Source organism: Acomys minous (assembly GCF_964271855.1).
Source record: "Acomys minous genome assembly, chromosome: 8".
Taxonomy (NCBI): Eukaryota; Metazoa; Chordata; class Mammalia; order Rodentia; family Muridae; genus Acomys; species Acomys minous.
The window spans coordinates 629,548-656,055 of NC_140489.1; the positions used below are offsets into that span (position 1 = coordinate 629,548).

Here is a 26,508-nt window from a genome sequence, read left to right on the forward strand (position 1 = left end):
TGCTTTGTCCCTTTGTCTCCATTTGAGAGGACAAGTCCCTGTTATCTGATGCCACTGCACCCTGCCTGGTCCTTTTTGTGACCTAATTGTAAAGGTTCTGTTTTATGTCAGGTTTGACCATGGTGCCATAAACCTCGCACAGCAAGAACTGAAGCCTTAAACTCCCTGCACAGTAGCAGGTATTACTAGAAACTTCATAAAAGAAAAAGTGTCAGAAAAAAAAATCATTTACTACTCCCAAATCCCAAAGAAGTGGAATCTTCTATCTCCCCAGTGATATAATGTTCCTCTTTAGATTAAATCCTTGCCCACTACTCCATTCTGTGAAACCAGCTTTTCTAATACTAGCAGAGTTCTCACGAGGTGAAAAGTATTCTAGCTTGGATTCCCCGGGCACCATGTAAAAGTTGTTTTAATCAAATTCCAAATGGTTGTTCATACCCTGACTTTTTAAAGCTCCTTAAGATGGACGCATATGCTTTCTCCTGTTGGCAGCGACCAACAAATGTCATTTGTTAAGAGAAGGAATCCTTACTGTTATCATTTGACCAGATTCACAAAACTCAGAGCTGAATCAGAAGACTTAACTTAACCAGGAGGTCCAATGGCACTTTGGTCTGGCTGCTACAGAAACTGCAGTCAGAGTAACTGCTCCTGCGCATGTGAGTGACTGCATGGGGCAGTGCTATGGACACAGAGGAGTCCTTTGTCTCTTGGTGCCTCATCGCTTTAGGCAGGATACAGGGCGAATGTGTTGTAATAGAAGGCACAACCTCAGCATCCTTATAGATATTAAGTCTTACTTTTAGTTTTTCCTTTCCTTAGCAGAGTGTTAGAGTGTGGAGCCCTGGTTAACAGATTTCAAGGATGTTCATTTCTCAGAACACATGGGTGCAGTATGTCCCCAGACTGCTGTTGTAAAGCGAATCACCAGAAAGTGCCATCCATTCAGGCTGTGCATGCTGCACCCCCAAAACGTAGTCTGTCTGTACCATGTTTAAACTGTGAGATATGGTTTTAAAAAATGGGAAATGTGAAGATTAATAAATGAGTAAACTCAGGGTATCAAAAATCCCAAGTTCAGGGTTGGCTTATGGAGGGAAATATTAATGTATGTATGCTGGGAAGTAGTGCAGAACAGACATAAGAGGTGAGCACAGTGTCCAGGCTGAGCTCCTCCAAGACAGCCACGTGAGTTCCTAAATGGATTGAGAAAAAGGGACAAAGGTGGGGAAAGGCTACAGGAATGACACAGGAGTGACACAGGGGATGGAGGAGAGAGAATACACTTGATCAGTGAAAAAAGATGCCTATTCATTCTCCCGCTCCACAAATATGCACTGTTTAGAGCATGCCTGGTTTTTCTCTAAGTGCTGAGGGGATGGAGGGAACAGAAGGAACAAAGATGTCTGTCCCATTGGAGAGTGCATTCATACAGCAAGAGAATGATAATAGAAAAAAGAAAAGAGCAGAGGGCTGCACCGGAGGCAGCTCCGTGGGTAAAGTGCAAGCATCAGGACCTGAGTTCCACTTTGCAGCAATAGTATAAAAGCAAGCATCCAGCACCAGTGCCGGGACAACAGGGACAGGTAGATCCCAGGGAAAGCCCTGTCAGCACGTTGCTGAAGTGGTGAGGTCTAGGCTTTGTCACACTATTCCAAAACCAAGGCAGAGAGTGACAGAGGAAAATACCTAGCATCACTCTCTTGCCTGCACGCATGCACACATGTCCCCAATGTACACAGAAACATACACAGCACTCTCTGATCACACTCTCACACTCACACACATGGCCCTTTCCTCGTGAGTTTATAATCTTGATAGGAGAGAACAGAATAAATAACAAGTTCCTGCGTTCTGCACAGATCCAAGGCTTCACCTACTGGGGGCGGGGGAGGGAGGAAAGCCACAGCAATGAAAGCTGCATGTGTCATTTATATACAGTTTAAAGTAGGGGAGGGAGGTTATTGCATACAGCTAAACAAGGAGGAAGGTTTAGCTTATCTCAGTCTCTGTAGGGGGACAGACTTCAGGCCATAAACATTCAAGGAGAATAAGTGACGGTGATTTTCTGCATATCCTGTCAACATTCACACTCAGGCAAAAGGAAGGCTTTGCCTGTCCTCTGAGCATCACCCAGCGAAGTATTTGCCACCATCACAGGAGTGAGAGGCATTCCCATAGCAACAGCATACGTTCACTCAGGACTTCAATCATTCCCAGCGATAAACATGTAAGCAAACTTAAGTAATCACCTACCAAAGATGATATGTGCAATTGTAAAACAGTGGAGAGGGAAACCAACTGGAAATTACTGTTTTGAGAACACTAGCTGGGCCTGTGGTTATTAAGAGAGGTGACATTTGAACAAGAGTCCGAAGGCAGTGAGAAAAATCAGCCTTGTAGATAATTTTTTTTTACCATTTTATTTTTTATTTTATTTTTAAAATTTTATTAATTTATTCATATTACATCTCAATGGTTATCCCATCCCTTGTATCCTCCCATTCCTCCCTCCCTCCCACTTTCCCTCTACTCCCCTCCCCTATGACTGTGACTGAGGGGGACTTCCTCCCCCTGTATATGCTCATAGGGTATCAAGTCTCTTCTTGGTAGCCTGCTGTCCTTCCTCTGAGTGCCACCAGGCCTCCCTATCCAGGGGACGTGGTCAAATGATTTGCTGAAGAACAGGAACAGAGGGCAGAGCAATGGATTCAAGAGCAGGTGATGGCATGTCACCACCCAGAACTTAGAAAGACTAAGGACTGAAAGGAAGGAGACTGTGCTCAGAGAAGGATGTATGGCATCAAGATCCCAGTGGGGTTGCAGTGTCTACTAGTGACATGCTGTAAAGCTGTGACCGTGGGAGAGTATGGCAAAGTTAGGGCAGTGACAGAAATAACTGGAAAAAAAGAGCAGGGAGCCTGAATATACAGGCATCGTGAAGATGGTCTGTGCATATGAAAAGGAAGGGTTAGTGGAGAGCTTGCTCCACTGATTGTAATCAAACAGTCACAACTTCCTAGAACTGAGATGGGAATTTACCTGGGGGTCAGTAAACGGCGCTAACTGCCCAACAACTCACTACTGACAGCTGTGACCCTAGCTAGCGTTAGGAGGGTCAAAGCTGAGTGGGATACTTAGGGAGAACCCTTCAAATGGCAATGATGAAGGCACCTGTCCATCTTTAGGCCCGGCTGTGAGGGCTAGCAGAGGAATGCTCATCACAGCTCATTGGTGAGCAGTGTAAGCACAGTCCTCGTGAAAGCTCCTACTCTGCGAGGACTGGAAGACAAAGGGTGCTTTGGAAAGAGACTGAGATACAGACAATCCTTCTGTCCAAGGATGGAGGAGGAGTCATCAGTGTGGTGAAGAAGATGGAGGGAGGACAGAAGTCCCACAGAGCCATAAGGCGACCAGAGTAGGGGAAAACTTGGCAGTTTTGAGCATCTTACAGTGATTGGTATAACCAAGGAAATATATTAGTCCTGAAAAGCTCAAGGTAAAGCATCTTGTACTTGATTCTGTGGGTGCTGAGGGGAAACAGGGCAGGGGTTCTGGGCTTGCTTTTGATTTCTGCAGCAGGAAGGCCTGAGGAAGCCTGTTGTCATTCAGGCATGAGAGGTTTACTCTACCTCATCTTCTCCCAAAAGTGGTAGGTGGTATTTCCTTGTGTGCCTGGACTGCCCTTGACTCCTGGTAACAAAATTGATTGAGGTACAAACCAACAGGACTTTGCCAGTGAAAGTACCAAAGGAAGTTTCATAAACTTGATTACTAAGCTCTCCTTCTTGGAGGAGTTTTCTTCTTGATAATTGCACTTGCTTGTGTAATATATAAGTTACAGTCCCAGGTGTAATATGCAAATATCTGAACAAAAATACAAGTAGCAAATCACATGCAGACAAATAGCTCTGTAGAGCGTAAGAACTCTCTATGATACAAACTCTGGAAAGAGTCAATAGTAAAGGGCTTGACTACACCTGGAGAGAAGAGGGAAGGTGTATTGGTGAGACGTGACATAAGTGACAAGTGTCAAAGATGAAGGACCAGCTTGACTGCACAGGCTGGCACAATATCACAGGAGGAACACTGACCTTACCTTGGGCAACAGCAGAAGAGAAGTGAGGAAAGAGGCTATCGCGTTAGCGACAATTTTCTTTTCAAACTGTGTTCTATAGTCTCAACATGTGGTGCTTCCAAATGTGAACATGAAAGTTTAGTCCTGGATGTGACAATGTTAAAAGGTGACACTTGGGAAGGTGACTAACTAGGTCACAAGGGCATGTTTGTCTTCAGCAAACAAGCTGAGGTAGCTCTCAGGAAGGGGCCACTACACCTGGCAGCACTTGGATGTCCCAGCTTCCTTCAAAACAGTATGCAATAAAGTTTGCTACCAGTAAGTCCTTCAGGCTTTGGTATTTCACTACAGCTGCTTAAATCCATTAATAACACATTACTACTTCTGTGGAGGGGGAAATTATACAGGATTTAGGGGTTTGTTCAGCTTGGCTTCTGAAACTTTTTGTTCATGGGAATAGTAATATGATCATACTGTATCAAGAAGTGAAGCTGGAAGAAATGTGTCTGATGACTTTACATATTTATGTAAACACATGTTCATATGTGTACATGTTTGTGGAAGTCAGAGGTCAGCACTGAGTATTTTCTTCAGTTAGTCCCTACTTTACTTTTTGAGGCAGGGTCTCTCACTGAACCTGAAGTTTACTGATCTGGCTAGATTTTCTGGCCAGAAAGCCCCAGGGATCTTCCTGATTCTGCCTCCATATAACTGGCATCATAGGTACATTGTAACGTGTCTGACTTTTTACCAGGGTGCTGGGGACCCAAAAAACTCATGTCCTCATTTGGCATGACAAGTGCTTTCCTGTCTGGGCCCCTCCCACAGCTGTAGAATAACTCTTAAAACCCCAACACTATAATGACGCATTAAGGATGCCAAGCACCTGGGACACTCGTGTTTTGCTGCTGAAAATAGAAAATGGCACATCCATTTACAATGCAGTTTGGTCATGTCTCACATAATGATGTCCGTGCTTACCATTTGCCCTATGACCCTACTCCTAGACACTTAAATGAGAGACGTAGAAACACAGCTCTGTACAAAGAGCACTTTGTGAATGTGGATGGCATTTTTCACTCAGAGTCACCCAGACAGAGATATCTCAAATATTATTAGTCAAGAGTAGATAAATCATAGAACATCCATAAAGCAGGATTTTGTAACTCAGAAATAAAAAGGTAGCCACATATAGAGGCAAACATAATACCAGCAGGCTCAGCTATTTTAAGTGGGCACTGGGGTTTTTTTCAAGTTTGTTTGTGTGGCAAATACATTTTTAACTGAGTCATCTTCCCAATCCTTGTTTAACAATTTTTTAGTATCATGCGCTGGCTGAAGAAGTTATCATGACAGAGTAAATGGCCAGGAACCTAAAACAGGATGAGGCCAGAGAGAATGTGGAGAAGGAGGCTGAACACTAAGGATGCTGAAGTTTAAACCAGGGTCCTAGGGACTGGTAGGTTGTTGGGACTTGATTGGGTTGAGCACAAAGACTTAAACTAGAATATATGGGACTTTAAGGTAATTAACAGAAACCCATTCAGGTGAAGAAGAGGAACATTTGTAGACTTTGAGGATGCGTGGAAATCGAAATGGATGCCCAGCAGGTTGTTGGAAACCCAAATAGAAACGTAGGGAAGACATTGGAAATTATTATTTTAAAAAATTGTATTCATGTTTGAGGAGGGAAATCTGAAAGTTTCATTAGCTCATGGCATCTAGAGGTGTGGAAATCTAGTGAGAAATATGAAAATAGCCAGACATGAAAAGGGGAGAATCTGTCTGAAGGGGAAAGGGAGTAATGGTCCACTTATTCTTAAAGACAAAGGCAATCAGTCATGGCCATGTAATCAGGGAATGACCATTTGCCTTTGAATGAACCATTCACCGAGGTGATCTTGTAGGGGGGAGAATTCTTCCTACAGAAAGATAATAAAGACGAGGTGGGTGTGGAGAAGGCAAGTCATTCCGATGTTCACTGCCATATAAAGGTGGAGGTAGAGTCACATTTTAGTGGGAAGACTTAGGAGGAAATGTGGGTTTAAGAAGAAAGAATTACAAATGACAAGTATTAAAAAAAAAAAAGTTCCAGTAAAAATCAACCAGACAGAACAAAAGCTGGGATAAAGAACTAGCTGAGGGAAACAAACAGAACTGTTAAAAGGACTTTCCAGCAAACTCACCAGGAGCCATAAAATGCTCTAGGCACTAAGATCCAAGCTGTTGCTCAGGATGCCTGACAGGCTGGTGTTGGCCTGTTCAGTTTACTGTTAATGCCACGGTTTAGCATCCTTGGCTTAGTGGGCAGCCTTCTGTCCCATTTTCTGGCTTATCTTGAATTGGCCTTTCACTTCCCTTTGGATTTTGAGTCTAAGAACCATTGCACGTTCACAATGCAGTGCCATTATAGCCTAAGAGGGCTTCCAATCTATTACAGTCATCTTCAGGGAGTCCTAATGGCTCTGCCCATGGTGGCAGAACAAGACATGGAGTACATGGGGTAAGTGGTGAACACATCATCAAATTTTAAAAATATTTCTGTAATGGTGACAATGGGCCCTGGCATAGTCTAGTCCATGTGTGATGGTGACAGTGGGGCCTGGTGTAGTCTAGTCCATGTGTGATGGTGACAGTGGGGCCTGGTGTAGTCTAGTCCATGTGTGATGGTGACAGTGGGCCTGGTGTAGTCTAGTCCATGTGTGATGATGACAGTGGGGCCTGGTGTAGTCTAGTCCATGTGTGATGGTGACAGTGGGGCCTGGCATAGTCTAGTCCATGTGTGATGGTGACAGTGGGGCCTGGTGTAGTCTAGTCCATGTGTGATGGTGACAGTGGGGCCTGGCGTAGTCTAGTCCATGTGTGATGATGACAGTGGGGCCTGGCGTAGTCTAGTCCATGTGTGATGATGACAGTGGGGCCTGGCGTAGTCTAGTCCATGTGTGATGATGACAGTGGGGCCTGGCGTAGTCTAGTCCATGTGTGATGATGACAGTGGGGCCTGGTGTAGTCTAGTCCATGTGTGATGGTGACAGTGGGGCCTGGCGTAGTCTAGTCCATGTGTGATGATGACAGTGGGGCCTGGTGTAGTCTAGTCCATGTGTGATGGTGACAGTGGGGCCTGGCGTAGTCTAGTCCATGTGTGATGATGACAGTGGGGCCTGGTGTAGTCTAGTCCATGTGTGATGGTGACAGTGGGGCCTGGTGTAGTCTAGTCCATGTGTGATGATGACAGTGGGGCCTGGCATAGTCTAGTCCATGTGTGATGATGACAGTGGGGCCTGGTGTAGTCTAGTCCATGTGTGATGGTGACAGTGGGGCCTGGCGTAGTCTAGTCCATGTGTGATGATGACAGTGGGGCCTGGTGTAGTCTAGTCCATGTGTGATGATGACAGTGGGGCCTGGTGTAGTCTAGTCCATGTGTGATGATGACAGTGGGGCCTGGCGTAGTCTAGTCCATGTGTGATGGTGACAGTGGGGCCTGGTGTAGTCTAGTCCATGTGTGATGATGACAGTGGGGCCTGGTGTAGTCTAGTGTGTATGTGATGATGACAGTGGGGCCTGGCGTAGTCTAGTCCATGTGTGATGGTGACAGTGGGGCCTGGTGTAGTCTAGTCCATGTGTGATGGTGACAGTGGGGCCTGGTGTAGTCTAGTCCATGTGTGATGGTGACAGTGGGGCCTGGTGTAGTCTAGTGTGTATGTGATGATGACAATGGCCCTGGTAAAGGTTGGTGTAATGTCAGAACTGTTCATTAGGAAGGACTGGGAGGTGGGATTGGGGCAGAATCCTACAAGAATCCATAGAGGGCAAGAAGAATATTAAAACCTGTCAGGAAACATTTCCAGGGAATGATGAACTCTGGGTAAAGCTGAGTTTTAATTAAGAGAAAGTAGTTTAACTATTTGGAGATATGTGAGGAATTCAGAGCAAGAATTTCAAAGAACAACAGCTCATAATTTAGCATTAATATTAACTTTCCTGAAATATGCCAACTCTATTGTGATATGCATATAGATTTCAAGTTGTGTCCGGTGAAATTAGACAAATAGTTGATCTTAAAAGTTTAAGGCACAGAAGAGTACATATCTACATGTGTGTTGTGTAAGATATGTTTCAATTGTATTCATCTGGCTGTAACTCAGAATTTCCTTTTATATCATGCTATAAAATAAACTATAAGCAAGACAAACTGTACTTAGAGCTAGCCATGGTGTTGAGGGTGGAAGAGATTTTAATATAGAGTAGAATATAAAATACCTTATTATTATATTGGGAGTAGTAATGGTATTAATTATTAAGAAAACTCTAGACTGATATCACCATCCTGCCTATTCTTTACGGATTGAGATACTGTGTTTGAGTGAGAATGCCCCCTACAGGCTCACTTTTGAATACTTGGTCTCCAGTTACTGGAATTTGGGAAAAAATAGGAGGTGTGGCCTTGTTGGAGTGAGTGTGGTCTTCTCAAAGGAGGTGTGTCACTAGGGGTGGGCTTTAAAGTTTCAAAAATTCATGCCAGGCTGACCACAGACTTACCCTATAAAAGTGTAAGCAAGCTCACAATTAAATGCTATAAAAATTTCCTTGGTCATGGTGTCTATTCATAGTATTAGCAACTGTAACTAAAAATGTATATTCACCAACTAAGCTCAACTGATATGAAAGGCATTAGAATTTCTTGCCTCTTAATCTAAACTGAAGGAGGTATGCAAATTAACCAAATACTGTGTCAACTCAAACATCCTGAGTTGGCCGCTGTGGGAGGTGAGGCCCAAAACATATACAAAGTGTCATTAGTTCACTTTTTAAAAGCTATATCATATAATTTAATATTTTTTCTGTGTGTTGTCAGGATAAAAAGATATTTTTTTTAATCTGCACTTGCTGCTCTTTTAGCAAATAATATTGTAATTTACGGTGTTAGTTGTAAATTTCATTGGTATACCACTTAGAGTGTGAGTATGCAGATCTTGACGGATCTGTGGAGACGGGACTGCGCCCACATGCAGAGCCCCGCCATGTTCTGGAAGGGCTGCTGATACCTCTCAGTAATGTGGAAACAGGAGACAGTGAGTGCTCATTCAACATTACGGGCAGGTGTTGCAGCTAAGGATAGGCATTTTGTTGGCCTTTAAAATAAATCTTGCCTATTATAAACTGTATCTTAGAACAGCCATGTAGGCTAAGCAAATTGCACACACAAGATGCATGATAATTACCACTCATGTTCTATTAACTCATATTCTGCCTTTTGAAAGGTTTTTTTTTTTAGAACTCAGAGGACAAGCAAAGCCTGTTGCGTGGGGAGCAGCCACCCTCACCCACCAGAACCTCAGCAACAGCCAAGGTCAGGGGAGCAACGGTGACAGGAGGCCATCCTGACCTGTTCCCTGGTCCAGCTTTGTCTGCCAGCGCAGAACTGGAAACTATCAAGTGAAAGCCCACTGTAAACAGCACTTTAGCTTCTGCCTACTTAGTAAACAGCTCAGAGAATCTCCTGGCAAGAGGTTGGGGAAACAGTTGAAAAGAGGATCTCACCCTGAGCACTGCCTAGCAGGGCTGATTCATTCCTCAGCAACGTGCTCGCGCCTGGACTTTCAACCTAAAACTCAGTTACCCTTGATCATCAAAAAAAAAAAAAAAAAAAAAAAAAAAAAAAGAATCTGTTGAAAGGCTGAAGAATGTAGGGGTGCTTTGGCACCCAGAATACTAGACGCCTGCTGAGAAACACAACTTCCTCACTTTTGGAGTGGGAGCACGAGCCAGCCTCGGGTGGGTGGTAGGAAAAGTAACGACAGACACAGTGCTTACATTTAAGCTATGTCTTAAGGTACCTGGGGGTTACTGAGCCATCACTTGAGGACTACCACTAATGAACACTAATGGCTCTAATACCCAGGACCTTTAAGGGACTTGTCTTTCTGTTATTCTCAACTGCATGTGGGACAGCCTCTGCAATCCGAAAGCTCTGCAGTCACTACTGCCCACCGTGGCTGGACCCAGGCATGCTAGATGGATGATTTTGGGTTGAGAATTAGCATCTCTAGACTTTAGCCCACCACCCAAAAAAGCAGGGACAGTAGTGCCACCATCACAGGATTTTCATACTGTCAGTGAGACTCAGTATAGGGCCCAACATAGGGTAATTGCAGGATGAATTTTAACTGTTTTGATTTTTCCCATAATTGCATCTGAAGGTGAAGATAGACTTCTCAAGTGGCAGAACCCGGAGCACTGAAAATGCAGTGTAAAGAAAACCAATTTCTGACTGGGCTTCATCCACGTAGGCATTTATTCATCTGCCTGTTTATTTTACATGAAACTAAAATCCTGGACTGAGGCGGGGGTAGAGAGTGGCTGCATTAAGCATAAGGACTTGAGTTCAGTCCTAAGAACTCACATAAATTCAGGCGTGGTAACGTATGTCTGTAATCATGCTGCACCCTTGGTAAGATGGGAGACAGAGAGTGAATACCTGCAGTTTATTGGCATCTGACGTGAGCTGGGTGTTTGCTGTGGTGAACAAGAGACCTTTTTAAAGGAAAAAAAACCATGCAGGTAGGAATCATCATACACACAGGCTGACAGGCACACAGGTTTCCAGAAGGCAAACTGGATTCCTTACAATGCAGGTATTGACTTGTGGTTTTCCTCAAGTGCACACCTGCAACGTGATTCTAGGGTTGGAAGATTTTACGCAGGTAAGACATGCCTCCTACCACAGGGCATTTTTCTTTCGCCTCTTTAACTAAGTCATTTTTCTGGCCAGAATGGCCATATGTTTGGGGTTTGTTGCTGTTGTTTGTTTGTTTGTTTTAAGTTGTAGAACAGGGAAATCCTACCTGCCAAAAATTGGAAAGGAAATTAGGAAGAGCCCCTGAAACTCATCCGATCCAGTATGTTAAGTTCAAAACATGTAGGGTGGAAAGCTGGTGAATATTTGCCTATTATAGAGAGGGAGTGTGCCTCATAAACAGGATAGTTGGAATGTATGGAAAAGTTCCAGTTAAAACAAGACACAAAGCACATGACTAATATTGCCTTTCCAAGTTAGACAAATGCAGCCTTAACCAGAGTTTACCCCGAAGTGGCCTCTGGAACCTTCCTTGAGTCCTGAGATGTTGATAGTTTTTGAAGTCTGAGGCTTCAGCAGAAAGACTGTGCTGGGAGATGCGTGGTCTCGACCGCACCTTTGTTCCTGAGTTTGTCCCATTTTCCTCCTAGGTGAGTGTCTGAAGACAAACTGATGTGTCTGATGAACAGCTTATTGTGAAACCTAATTGGATCTTTTTTTTTTTTTTTGAGCTACTCTTGTTGTTTGTTGAGCGACACTTATGAAAACTTGGTCCACTCAGGAATTTCATGACCTAGGGATGAATAGGAACGTCAGTCACTAGCCAAGCAGATAGTGTGTTGTGTGCTCACCTGTTTCACACATCAAACAACATACATCACAGTGTGTGTGGAATGTGAGGATAATTTAAAAAAAAAAAAACAATCTACTTTCAGTTCAATTTCTGCATTTACCTAGCCTTTGATCCCTGTTCCAGGCAAGCCTGTGAGGATGGATTTCTTCATCACTGACATTTGTCTAGCTGCTTTGTTGTTACTTCTTACTCCTCACCACTGAAACAGCATTTAGGGTCAACCTAAATGGTCCTTAACCTTCTAATGCTGTGACACTTTAATACAGTTCCTTGTGTTGTGATGAACCCCCCTCCCCCAGCATAAAATTATTTTCATTGCTATTTCATTACTATAATTTTGTTGCTGAACAATTTCTCAGTTCCTAAGACCATTGTGTTTACCAGTGGTTGTGACCCACAGGTTAAGAACTGCTGCTGGTTTAGGCTGATCTTGGCCTTTGGCCTCCCTGAGGAGTTCCAATTTATACCAATGGTATAACTATAATTGTAATTAATTATAATAGTACCCAGTTCCATGTAAAAAGTGGCTGAAGATAAAGCATAAGTTATAGTCACCCAGCAGGTATACTCATCAGAGTCTTTCAAACTAATTAGTATGTATGCAAATGAATTATAATGAAAACTCCTGCTGTGATCCTCTATGACCAGGCCTCTGTGACACTCAGTTTCAACACAAATGAAGGGTACTGGTAGCTGCATACTGGTTCTTCTTGTCGGCGTTCACACTGATTCCATCCTGCCGCAGTGTAATTGACTCACTTCGGATTGCCCCAAAGAGAGCAAGAGCAATGACTAGAGTGTTCAGTGTTACTACAACATTCCTAAACCTGCCCAAAGTTAAAATGGCCTGTTCCTGCTTTGCTTTCCTAATGTAATTGCATGAACTATTTGCTGGATAATGGGAAAGTTGAGCCTTGTCGACAAAACATAAGGTAACATATACTAAGGGCCCCTCACCCTCCTAAGCCCCACCTAGCTTAAAAAAGCAATTCTTCCTAACACACATAAGGAAGCTCCACTTGCAGATTATTCCAATGTTAAAAAAAGAACACTTTCTGAATGGGAGTCTGGCTTTGATCTGAGCATCCAAAGAATATGAATGAATTTAGTGGTTTTGCATCTGATGAGAGCAAGATTAAAAATGCTATTTAGTTCCATAGTATCTTAGCATATACTCAGAGTTCTTCTGAAAGAAACTTAATTTTCAAAATAAATTATATTTTCAAATAACTTTCAAAATAAAAGTTGTATTTTTAAAATAAATAATGTCACTAGGGCATGTTTGTTTTCAGGAATTTGGAGAGTCATGTGCTTTATCCAGATGTGGATTTAGAAGCAAACATAGCTATGCTGCCTTTTAAAATAAATGTTTGGTAAATGAGGGATATTTTAAAATCTAAGTATTCAAGAGCTATTATAAACCCCAGGAATTATCTAACATCCATCAGAATGGCTAAGATAAAAAACTAAAGTGACAGCACATGCTAGCAATGATGTAGAGAAAGGGGAACACTCCTTCATTGCTGATGGGAATGCAAACTTTTAAAAAAGATTTATTTATTTTATTTATTGCATATGAGTGCCTTATTTGCAGGAGAGGGTATCAGATTACATTATAGATGATTGTGAGCCACCATGTGGTTACTGGGAATTGAACTCAGGACCTCTGGAAGAGCAGGCGGAGCTCTTAACCACTAAGCCATCTCTCCAGCCACAGGAATGCAAACTTGTACAACCACTTTGGAAATCTATCTGGTGCTTTCTCAGAAAACTGGGAGTAAGGCTACATCAAGATGCAACTATTCTACTCCTTGGAATATACCCAGAAAATGCTCCACCACACAACAAGCACACATGCTCAACCATGTTCAAAGCAGCCTTATTCATAATATCCAGAACCTGGAAACAACCTAAATGTCCCTCAATCGAAGAACGGATAAAGAAACGGTGGTGCATTTACTCTATGGAATACTACTCAGCTATTAAAAACAAGGAAATCCCAAAATTTGTGGACATATGGATGGAACTAGAAACAATCATACTGAGGGAGTTAACCCAGAAGCAGGAAGACTGACATGGTATATACTCACTTATAATTGGACACTAGCCCAAAAAGGATGTTCCATGAAAGTCTTCACTTACCAGGAGATTGGGATAGATGTGAGGACATCTTATTGGGATCCTAGGTGAGAGAAGTATGGGAGAATGAGAAAATAGAAGGATCCAGAGGGTCCTAGAAACCTACAAGAAGAACATCATGATGGGTGGATCTGGACCCAGGGGGATCTGCTCAAACTACCGCACCAACCAAGGGCAATACATGCAGTAAACTTTGAAATCCTACTCAGATCTAGCCAATGGACAGGACATTCCCCACAATTATGTGGAGAGTGGAGATTGACTCTGGAACTCTGGTGTCCCATATTTGACCAACTTCCCCTTGGTGGGGAGGCCTGGTGGCACTCAGAGAAAGGATAAGCAGGCTACCAAGATGAGACTTGATAGATAGCCTATGACCATATAGTGGGGGGGGGGAGGTCCCCCTCTGTCTTAGACCTAGGTAAGGGGAATAGGGTGAAAACAGGAGAGAGGGAGGAACAAGTGGATACAAGTAAGGGGAAATCAACTGAGATGTAATCTGAATAAATTAATTACATAATAAAAAATAAAAATAAATACACCCCAGGAACTGAATTTCCAAATTAAGCCTAACATAGAATTCTGTTTATTCGTTACGCATTTACTGAGTGTGGCCCAGGTACTAGACTTCTATACTAGGGATACAAGGAAAATACATGTTAGGCATGATGAGAGCTCAAAGGGTGAGCACACTTGCTGCAACACGAGTTGGGTTCCTGGAACCTATGGGACGATGGCAGCAGAGAACCAGCTCCACAAAGTCACCCTCTCACCAGGTTATGAACAACATGTACAGGCACACACACACACATATCACCCAAACAAAATAACAAGAATAATAACTAATTAATTTAGTTAACTTTTTAAAAGAAAACAAAAAGTGTTTAAAGAGTCCTGTCGTCATCTTCTCCAAGGGAAAGCAAACAAAGTGTGTGTGGTGGCAGGAGCAAAGTCTCTCCAATGTGGTAATAATTGTGATAGAAGGCTTCATAGTTATCTCAAAACCATGAACTTAAACTTTTTGGCTCCTTCACTTTAAAAATTTTTAAGCTATCAGATTAAAAAATGTTAGTTAATATTTGTGTTACTATTTTAGTGAGAAGGTTTCTAAAAGCTGTGGGTTATTTAAGACCAGAGCATGTCTATTCTCATCCTCTGGTGCAGCTCTGTCTCAGACAGGCATGGGTCCTCTCACTCTGAATCTTTAGCATTGACCTTTCTGAGACAAGTTCCATCTGGTCTGAAGATGATAGTGGTCACTGAAGATATCATGTGCCCACGCTGAGAGGAAAGAAGCAGGATAAGCAAAGGACAGAAAATGCCTTTTTGAGAGTCTTTCACAGAAGACCCATTAAGCAACTCTGAGATAACGCTGTCATCAGAGCTATTCGTACAACCATCATCATTGCTAGAGAAGTTGAGAATTGTGACATTCCAGTTCCTCTCGGTATTGCCTTAAAAAAATCCTGGGTACAGTAGTCTAAAGGGAACAGGCATGCCAGTGGCCACGGCACTCTAATGGTTTATCGCTAACCAGGGTAGAACATTGCAGATGTTGGTACATTCCACCTTGACTTCTTCATCAGGCTGTTAGGCTCCCTGCCCTTTGCTTTTGAGCTCTGTTGTTTGGGGACCCACACTTGCTCCATTTTCAGAAGAATTGCTGCCCTCCCAGCTAAGCCCACAAGATTGTTTTCCCCTTAGACACACTCATCATCTTCATTGATTTGTCTTGGATGTTTATTGACAAGTTTGAAATAAGTTGAAGAGTATCATAGAGGATAAAAAGAGGAGTCTGAGCCAGGTGTGGTGGTGCACGTCTGTAATTTTGGCACTCACAGAGGCAGAGGCAGGTGGATTGCTGCAATTTTGAGGCCAGCCTGGTGTCTTCCAGCTGGCAATATTTACTATAGTATGTTAGAAACTAGTAGCTTCTGATTCCATAACACAGGAGTAAACTACACACATTAAAGTAAATTTTTAACAACTTATAAATGGACATAGCAAACATGTATTTATTCCATAAAAGTTATTTTAATAGTTAAAGCTTTGAGGTAGATATACTGTAATCCTTTTTATCTTGTAAGTTTCAAGAGTAGAATTGCTTCCTATAGTCTAAGCACTAACTAAAAAAGCAAGTTAAAAATGCTAGCCTACATTGTTTTAATGTTGTACCTATGAAAACCAAGGGTAGACTCAGAGGAAGAAAAGAAAATGGAAAGTCTGTGTCATTTTTTGTTGTTGTTGCCTTTGGTTTGAGGTACAGGTTCAGGAACTAACTGGCTCATCTTATCCTTCAGAGCTTCCCTTCCCAGATCTCCTTCAGAGGAGCCCCTGCCTGGTCCTGTCTCCTCTGTACTGCTGCTTTTCTGATCCCTACCACTCTTTGACTTTTGTTTCTCATACCCAGTCTTCAGAGACGTTACTCCTCCCTTGCTAACCAAGAGTTGTACAGGGTCCTTTAGGAAATGGTAGCCTAAGCCTTGAAGTAACTAGATACTTTTTAATGATTGAGGCATCAGTGTGATTTTTGTTTCTGTTTGTCCATCAAATAGCAGCATCGATTGAATCTTTGTATTAAAAAGTTTCAGTAATCAGGTTCAGTATCATGAGGGTAACTGTAACAAGACCATCACACACACACACACACACACACACACACACACACACACACACACACAGTATCAAGTAAGTATCAAGAAGACCCTGAACTTACCCTTGAAAATTATAGACTCTGTGTGTCTGGTTTAACTGTTTTCAAAATACAGTATTGACTTCATTTTTATTTAAGGAAGTAGATTTATGCAATTATCTAAGTATCTTTTGACTTGTATAATACATAGACGGAAAAGGACAGGTACAGTGCCTAGAAAAAGATGCACTTTCTTATGAATCATCCTATATAGGAGTAATAGAAGAATCTGGAATAAGTGCTTCTGGCTATCACAATCTACAATGCCTACCAATCCTGTTTGTTTTATGAACCCAAACCCAATAATAGATATCATGTGATTATTTCAAAATTTCATTGTCCAGTCTTTACAGCAGGAAAAGAACACTAGAAAATCTTGTTTCCAGCCTTTGTTTGGCCTGGTCGTTTGATTTGGGGAAACTTCTCAGTCTAAACATTAAAACATCTATCGTTTTGTTTGTTTGTTTGTTTGAGAGGGGTTTTGTGGCATGCTTGTTTTATTTTGTTTGGGGTTCTGTCATCTATGTGAGTTTCCTTACGTCTACTGACTAGATAGTCTCAAAATAAGGACTAAGTGATGCCATCTACACAAAGAGGACGAGCATCGTGAACATCCAGGTTCCTGTCTGTCAGCCCTCTGTGGGTGGTGGGTGCTTATTACTCCATATATGGACGTTTGTTAGACATCATTTCACATGTGCGTATGAAACATGAGTGAAATTAATGTGTTCTCAGGGAGCATCTGTAATTTGTCCCTCTGTTGGGCGCAGTTTTCATTCGCATGGCTGGGCTAGTACATGTTTCTTTAACTCTCTTGTTCGTAATCATTTTAAACAACTAAGCCAAGTGCATTAACTTTTCACTTACTGATATTTCTGTATTGGCTACAGTTTAAATTTTTGTCTTATGACTCAAGAGACTTTCATGTTAAGGACAGACAGTAAGAGTACATTTACTACAGATATAAACACACACAATCATTCTTTATGAGAGCCCAGACTTAAACACACAAACAAATCTACATATAAAGGTATATGTGCAAACATGTCAATATGGCTATCTCCATACAATTAATGATGTTCTTACTATGCTTGCCTATTTACCTTATAGAACCATTGTAGAAACATGTGGCTATGGGTTAGGTACTCGTTTCAGGGAGAAAATAAAGTTATAACACTTTTAAGGCATATGTTAGTAAGTAGCAGCTGCATAGAAGTCTAGTGTTTTCTCCCAGGAGCCATTTAACAATGTTGCCCCAACACATCTGCCTCTTCCCGTTTCATAACATAATGTGAAATTTTGCTTATAGGTCAAGGGATAAAGTTTTTAGAAAGACAATAAGCTACTAAATCCTTTACTGATTTCTGTCACAGAGAAAGGACAGAGGTCAAGGGGACTAAAAAGGACAAAAGATTTACTTGGAGTTGTGTGGCATAAAATATTTTCACCATGTTTCCCATTCATTAAAAGTGCTCCTTAAGTTCAGTACAAACCTGTCTTTCCTAAGAATGTAAGCCTAGAATATAAAGAACATGGGTAAGGCAACAGCACTGCATGAAAGACTGAGCAAGCAGGAACTGCAATCATAGATGGGGAAGAGCTGCTCAAGCCCATGATCTAATGAGCTGTCAGGGCAGAGCCCTGGGCTGCTAGGAAACCTCTTGTTCTTCACTGGGAATGAGAGACAATGAGCCAAACATACCCAGAGGATGATGACAAATCCCAGAGTCCACAAACAGCATTTGCGCATTGAACTGTGTGCTTTGTAAGGATTTCTCCTCTCACAGATGTGTGTGTGTATGCTTGTGTGTGTGTGTGTGTGTGTGTGAGAGAGAGAGAGAGAGAGAGAGAGAGAGAGACAGAGACAGAGACAGAGACAGAGAGAGAGAGAGACAGACACACACACACAGAGAGAGGGGGGGGTGATTTCTACCACATGCTGACCAATAATTTGGCCACTCAGTGACAAGAACTGGCACAGTTATTATGTTATTTAAATGTTAGGCATTTTTTTTCTAACTTGCATATTTTAAAATTAAAGAACGTCATAAAATTCTACCTGAGAAAGCACTTCTGTGAAGTGTAACTGTGATGCTGCCTAGAGATAATTTGTGACACTGTTCCCTTGGAGTTCAGTGCCCCATATTCCCCGCGTCTGCAGAGTCACCAGGCTTGCCCTCTCTAGACCCATTTGTGGGCTCCTTGTCTGTAGTTATGTAGATTCTCAGCCATGCCGGCCTTGGCGTCTGTGATGCATTGACAGAGCCAAGGTCCCTGTCCACCCTGGTGATCTTCTTTAGGTATCTGAAGTAGGAGAACAGAGGTTGGCCCTGGAATATTTAAAAACAAGATAATACTGAGAAAACTTTTGCAGCTCTTCCTGACCACTCATGTGCATAGTCTCACTCACACACGGACAGGAAGATGGCTGCTACTTCAAGGCCAGCCTGGGCTCTACAGAGTTCCAGGCAAGATAGAAAAGGAAAGAAGCTTTTGTTTGTAAATTTGTCTGTGCTTCCTGTGTGCTGGAAAGTAGGGGCTCAGCATAAGCTTGGAAGAACTTAGGTCAGAAGTGGACAAACATTAGTAATAAGGACTGGAGCCCTGGGCCCTGCAGCTGTTCTCCCAGGATCCTCCTACCTTGATTGGCAACACAAAGTTCTACCTGCTGAGTCAGAGTCCCATGCAAGTCTGAACTGAAGCAGATGTCACTCCATGTTCAAGTAAGGTCAAAGTCGGCGCTAGTAAAGGTCAAGTCAGGTCTGGGTCTTACTCATTTCTGATTGCTGTAACAGTATATCTGATATTAAGCAATTTATAAGAAATTTGTTTGTTATAGCTTCAGAGACTGGAAAATCCACCATAAAGGAGCAGATATTCCATGTCTAGTGACAGGGTCCACTGACTTCATGTGACAGAGACCAAGAAGGCAAAAGGGCACAACCACAGAGAAGCCTCTTTTATAAGGGCTACAGTCTCACTCACAGTGTAGGAACCTCAGGCACAGTTACACCTTAAAGGCCCTACCTCAGCCACTGCATTGGAGATGCAGACTACACTCAAGACCACAAAAGTCTGCCAGGATGCCTGATTTTTAGATCCATTTTGGAATTCTTTTTGGAAATAAAACTAAAGGTCATCTTGATTTCTGAGTATTTTAAGAACAAGCAGGATATATATATGTATATGTATATATATATAGATATATATATATATATATATATATATATATATATATATATATATATTGCAAACTAAGCCAGATGGATGATTTTGACTAGAGAGTCTCATATTTAGATGGCCAGGCTGGTAGTGAAGGGAGCCCAGAGCAGAAATTATTTTTAGTTCTTGGAATTTCAGATCTGGGAAGATCTGGGAAGAACTCTTGAAGATATGTGATTTGTAATGTATATGTATATATTAATATATATATTAAAAATTAGTGTAAAGGCAAAGATGAAGGGTTGGAGGAACCACAGAGAGTAAATAATAGACCATAAGAGAGGGTGTTAGGAAACAGTGTGCTAATGCCAAGCCTGCCTAGGGAAGTCAGGGGAGGGTACACACTAGCCTGACACTCTGCTATAGTTAGTGCCTCTCTACCGTAGTTGACACCCTCGCTCTGCCCACTCGAACACCTGCGCTATGACACAAGCAAGTCATAACAGTTTCACCCTGACTCCCAGAATATTTAGGAAATTGGAGGAGAGAGAAAAAAAATTTCAATGGGAATTTGACGAGCCCTATCCCTGTGGACTCTCACAATCGTGTGATTATATCCATAGGTACACACAATTTAGTGTTGATTGCACTTTTAAGGAGAGTAATACAGATTAAAAACTGTGAGCCAAGAGAGCGGAGAGTACTGGCACAATCCCTATGAGCAATGCTGGAAGAGCCCCACCCCCACCCTTTCCATTGCTCTGAAGTAGAGAGAACCGTCCTCACCTGTTTCCATAGAAATTTGGTGAAGTCTCCTTTGTTTGTTACATAATCTGCATATTCACTTCCTCCTGGACTGTGAGTGACTGTAGCCTTGATGTCCACCTCATTCACTGTGCACTTATGAGTGAAGTGGAGGGAAATGATTTTCAGTGGCTGCAGGCGCTCTCAGGTTAAAGAAGCCATAGGAAGAGAGTGGCCTACTAAACACAAGAAAAAAAGATAACATGCTCATTCTGTGTTAGTCTATGCATCTACGCTTAGAACAGAGAACCTTGTTATAATTTAAAGCTGAGCGCACGGAGGAATAAAGACAATTTCTAGGCACCACTATCTAGTCAGGTACAGTCCAGCACAGGAATCATGATCCAGTCTAAAAACAAAAACAAAAACAAAAACAAAAAAACCACATTGAGTTAGCTAAAACGGTTCACTCACTTTAACCACTGTGTCTAAAACGCTGAATCATGCCACAGTGTCCTTTAGACCTGTGTCATACAGAATAGTATTAACACAGTCTGCTGCTGCTGGAGCTACTTTAAATGTCCACCAAGATTACTTCTCAGAAATTTCCCTCAGTGTGACTCAGCATGGCTTCACAATTGGAGATGCTAATTTTTACGTGAGAAACATCAGCATGAAAAGCACCTGCTTGGTTCAGAGATCACGAGCTCTGATTTCAGTGAACTAAAACTTTAAAGGGTTCCCTTACAGTACAGTTAAATCCCTAGATATAACAAAGGTCATATCTCCACGCTATTGCTTTTTCCTGATCTTAGAGCATTAAATACTAGCTACCCAGGTGTTCTATTAACGGCAGGGGCAGGTAAATGTTTCCCAAGGAAACTGTACATTCTCTGATGCCATCTGTTTCTAACAAAAGATGACCTCATTTCACTTTTCTACCGTAGTTTGAATTATGTACACTTTCCACCTTAGGAAAAAAAAAAGCCTAATGGTTCATCTTAACTTTAATTTCAGAACACAATAAATGTGGCTCTTCAACTGTCGTCTCCTGTGCCAGGTGCCTCCAGCTGGGTCCAGACTGCGGATGGTGTGCTCGGGAGGTGCGTCTTTGTTGGTGGTGGTCTTTTGTTTGTTTGGTTTTTGATGCTACTTTTGAGTTTTCCATCCTTAATTTTCCCTCTAGCCTGATTTCATTGCCTCAATATTCTGTACTTTAAGACACATCTGGAACAAGAAAGGTAATGCTGAGCATCAGGGGAATTTTATTTGGTTTTCTGTAGAAAAGCAGCTTATCTGGCTGAATGGAAAATCAAGTGTAACATTTTTATTAGGAAAAGTGCAGTAATTTTTACATGAAGTGCTAACCATTTTTACGCTTTCCATCTGCTCTATAGAAGAAGCTGGCAAATAGATATAATACTTGATAATTCAGTAGACTTTGATATAAGATTCTTGCTGCAACTTGCAGCATAAAGTTATATACTCAAGTTAGACTACTCTCTTAATACTTGCTTATTCATTGGTCCATTTTGCTTGTTTTTACATGAAATACTAAGAGTTCAGTGATTTATTAACATTGTATAGCAAATTTTAATTATGGAAAATATGATGCCTTTATTTTTACACTTATTGTGTATTTTACACTTCAAGTCCTGTAAATTCACTGTTATTGTTAAAAGTTAATCTTTTGCATTCTTTGTGGAGAAACAAATTCCAACATAATTCTTTGTAAAAATTATAATGTCTTATTTTTGCTTTACTCTAATTTGTTTTAAGAATTTTTTTTTTAAAAAAAACCAACGATCTTAGATCAGAGATACCTATATAAAACGTTTCTCCAAGGTGCCGATGGCTAGTTTGGAGTCTCTTTTGTGAGGTCGCCTGCGTAGTTTTGTGGTTGCTTATGCAGCTCCTGCACATGGCAGCCCTGCACGACGTGTCCATGAGTCTCTAGTTTTACTTCCTCTAACTAACCTCTCATCATCTCGTCATTCTCCTTCTTGCTCTCCCTTTCCACGTTTGCGTCAGGAGGACAAAGAAAGCTAAAAGGCAGCAGGGATGACGGGTGTCCCCCTCTCCTATGAACGAATCAGGGCACTAGCTCATAAGGGGTTAGCATACAGTAGCCACACCTAAAAGTTACCTCTTCTGGGGACAGTCTCATGTTCTCCTCTGTTCTCTGGGCTCCATAATGAGAAAAATCAGACATCACTAATTAGCAAGGAAATACTTTGTCACCAAGTCAGACAATGTCATAAAGTGGAAGATCCCAGACTTCCTTAGTCCAAGACCAAGAATTCTATCACCTAAACACCAGACAGAATCCTTGCCGTCCCCTGAACATCCCTTTCCTCACTCATCTCTGCAGCTTTGAGCGTGGAGTTGACCTGTAGAGTTCCCTGTGTCAGGATTGTTTTGTGGCCTGGTTTTCCTGACCCTGAGCCAATACTCAACTCATCACTAAAAGAGATCCTTATAGCCCCGATCTTTGTGCCAACCTCAGCTGCTAAGTGCTTCAGTGAGAGTTGTTGGGGTGAGCTTTCAGAAATATGCTTCAAAGCCTAGTTGTCAGCCAAGTGTGACATTGGGCTCCAGAGAGACCACGCCTCCTCACAGCTGTGATTGGTACAAAGGGGGAGAAAAATGGCAGCTCTGAAAATGCCCATCTGTCTGTTCACAGAATCGGGAGCTTGGGGATGTGCCAAGGCCTGGGAATTCAGAAGGAAGACAGCTAGTGCAGGGGGGTGTGCTGAGGGACAGAGGGAACCTGTGTCGACTGTTGGACCTGCAAACAGAGGCCTTGACAAAAACATTGAAAATGTGCAAAGCTGTTCTTGCCTACACACTGCAGTGTAACGTAATTTATGGTTGGAAAGATCAGACTCTAAGTGATACCAAGTTGAATTTAAGCGCTAGTACCAACAGTTCATAACTATAAACTATGTAAACGACTATGTAAACTATGTTGCTTCATCCCTTTAAATCACGTTTTTCCATGTCTCTAAAATGGAAATACTGTCTGTACCCAGTCCACACTTTAACCAATATATAGGGAAGTAACATTTGACACTGGACATTGTTTGAGATATAGTTGTAGCTATAGATACTTATGTCTAGGGAGCTGCCTATACCAGTAATTCAGTCAGGAGCTGGGGAAATGGCTCAGTGGGGAAAGTGTTTGGCATACAAGGATGAGGACCTCAGTTAGGATTCCCATCCCCAACATCAAAGCCAGAGGTAGTGGCACACATCTGTGATGGCAGCATTGGGCGGTAGAAACAGACGTATTCCCAGGGCTTGCTGACAAGACGGTCTAGTTGAAATGGCAAACTCCAGATTCAGTGAAAGACAATATCTCAAAAACTAAAGTGGAGAAGGACTGGAAGAAAACATCTAAGCATCAACTTCTCGCCTCTGCATGTAACTGCATGGACAAGCACAGCTGCATACACATGCATAGACCACATGCACACAAAAATCATACTAAAGTACAGTAAGAAAAATAACACAACCTCTGAAGGTACAGTCTTGGCTATTGCTCTAATTAGTAAGAGAAGGAACTGTGTAATCCCTGTGGGCTGTCCTGACATTGTCAAGAGGTAAGACCACCCATCATAAAGACACAGACACAGCTGGTGGCCCTGATTTCTCTGCCAGAAAGGTAAAAGAGGTTTTTCCTAATCATGAGTATATAATGGATGAAAAATAGCTTACCAAACCTGGTCTGTATAACTTTCAAAGCTGGTCAATATACCACCTCCTCTAAGACTCATGAAATACCTGAGAAAAGGTGGTGGCAAAGGTGTAAGAGCTGGAAGGTGAGGGAAAGGCTGAGAAATTCTATCTACTGTGAATGACCCAGCATTGCACACTTTACTCAAGCGAATGTGGCTTCCTGCTCTGGGCCTGCATGAAACTGGCCTTGTTAACAATTGGTTATGTATAGGACAGAGGATCACAGGGCTTGCTCCTCCCTGCCAAAATATTAACAGCTTAAAGATCCTGGGAGAGGTGTGATCATTGTCTTTAGTTGTGTAGTGAATGGTGAGCCCACCGGGGTCTAGTAGATAATTCCAAACCTATGGACACAAAGACAGACTGGGTCACGGAACAACTAGACTGGAATGTGGGGAAAGACGTGTAGGGAGGAGGAGGCATTACTGATGGAGGGAGATAAAGGGGGAATAAGAGTAATTAGAAAGCATCATATTGTCAAAAATTATTAAAAATCCTGTCTCAAAAATCACTATGAACGTAGACAGTGTATACTCAATTTGCTTGTATTCTTAAACAGCATTTTAATCTGTTAGTCCATAATCTCTATTTTCCCTTCCTTACATGCTCCAGAAAACCATTAATAAGTACCTTATTAATATCACCTAGTTGACATCCACATTTCTAGTTAACAACTGTAGGAGGAGACAACATTGTTTTGAGCAATTCTCTTTCTATCTTGGCCGACAGAACCATCACAGTATGACAGCAGAGGCCTGACTTGAAATCACAGCCATCACAGAGTAGGAATTGACCGGCATTTGCTGTCTAGGGGGAGATGATAAGACCCTTCCATCTCCACACGGCTGGCTTTGGAAGCCCAGAACACTCAGACATTAAGTGGGGGATGCATTTTGTTTATACACCAGCATATTGTGCTAATGCATAGAAGAAGAGCTGAGCAGCACCGGTGACTTCAGTCTGGGCCTCCCATAATCATCGGGTCTGAGCTACAGAAACCTGGAGTCTGATTTCCCCAGTATTTTTCTTGAAGAAAAAGTAAAACATAAGGACTAGAAGAAATTAGAATGACATAAACTGCCAAGAAATTAAAAGGGTGTGGTTTCAAATCGCTTTTCTTCCAAATGGAAAGTGAGCCACACTGGGCAAAAACCTTTTCTTTCCCCCTTTAAAACGTCATTGGCCCAATTGGTGATGCTTTTTCTGACTTAGTAGTGCTCACCGTGGACCAAAACAGCCATTCTGGTTCAGACATTGCAAAATAATTGAGAAGATTTTTGCTATTTTAGCAAAACTATTTGACATTTAAAGGTCATATGGCATATAGCTTGATGTATAGTTACAGGAAATTAGCCATCCTTTCCTTCCCTATTCTCTACACCAGAACTCAGACACTCTTCACAGGCTGAGAAGAAAGATTAATCAGAGCTGCTTATATTTTATTTCCTTTGCATTATTTAAGATCTTGGGGCCTTTACATCTGGAAGAAGCAAGTGGCCCTTTGTGACATGACACGTGAGTTGGAAATGCAGCAAGTGCTCTCGGTGTCCCTGCACTGGGAGAAGCACAGCCTAACCTGAGCGCACTGGGGAACCATGACACGTGCTGTGCCAGGCGCTGGCTACCCTTCTCTGAGGAACTCCATGCAGCCTCTACATGACACCTGGCTGGCAGTGGTGGGAGTTACCAGTTGATATGATAGCAAACCCCTTAGCAAACGCCCGGATCAATTAGAAAGAAGGGCATATTTCCTTTTTCCTTTTCATTGTTTTTGGGTCACCAGTGACAGCCACACACTAACTATCAGTCAACACTGTGAGGACCAGACAGTAAGCCATTAGCACTAGCAGCCACACACATCCTCTGCAGCAATTCTTCCTGTGTTGTTCTCCACTGTTTCCTAAAAATGGGGCATTTTGACACACAAACCATGTAAAAACAGGCAAATGGTCTCATTTGTCCCACTGACTTTAATTTACCAAACCCCTTGGCTGTCCTGGACACGCTTTGTAGACCAGGCTGGCCTCAAACTCACAGCGATCCGCCTGCCTCTGCCTCCCGAGTGCTGGGATTAAAGGGAACAATTTTTTGAATGTTTTATGTTGCCTACCATGATTCGACCTAATTGTTCCCTGGCCAAGGGGATATCACTTTTCATAATTGATGACATCATCTTTGGCTTGTCATTTAAGCTTATAATTCCCTTTCTTCATAAACCTACGGCATTCTCTTGCCCCTAAGCTTCACTCCCATAATAAATAATCATATTTCCCTGCTTAGTGACTGAATTCAGTTGTGATCTGTTGACTTCAGTAGCGGAGTCTCTAGCTGCTTTGCTCTGCTTCCTTAACACTTAGACAATCATTGTTTTGTAGTGACTGTCATGTGACATAAAGGTGAGATGATGAAATAATGGACCAAATAGCCCCGTTAGGAAGACTGCTGGACAAATATTCAACCACATGTAACTTTCTCAAGTAAACAATTTAGATCAATATTTTCCATAGTAAAATATTTCCATG

At 42.1% G+C, this 26,508-nt stretch overlaps 1 protein-coding gene across 1 annotated transcript in view; it reads left to right on the forward strand.

Moving 5' to 3' along the window:
* ITGB8 (integrin subunit beta 8) overlaps positions 1 to 26,508 on the forward strand; it is an 87,697-nt gene that overhangs the window by 14,974 nt on the left and 46,215 nt on the right. Inside the window, exon 2 of the mRNA XM_084792427.1 lies at positions 21,266 to 21,351. Coding sequence (XP_084648553.1) covers positions 21,266 to 21,351 — 86 coding nt within the window. The remainder of the gene's footprint in view (positions 1 to 21,265; positions 21,352 to 26,508) is intronic.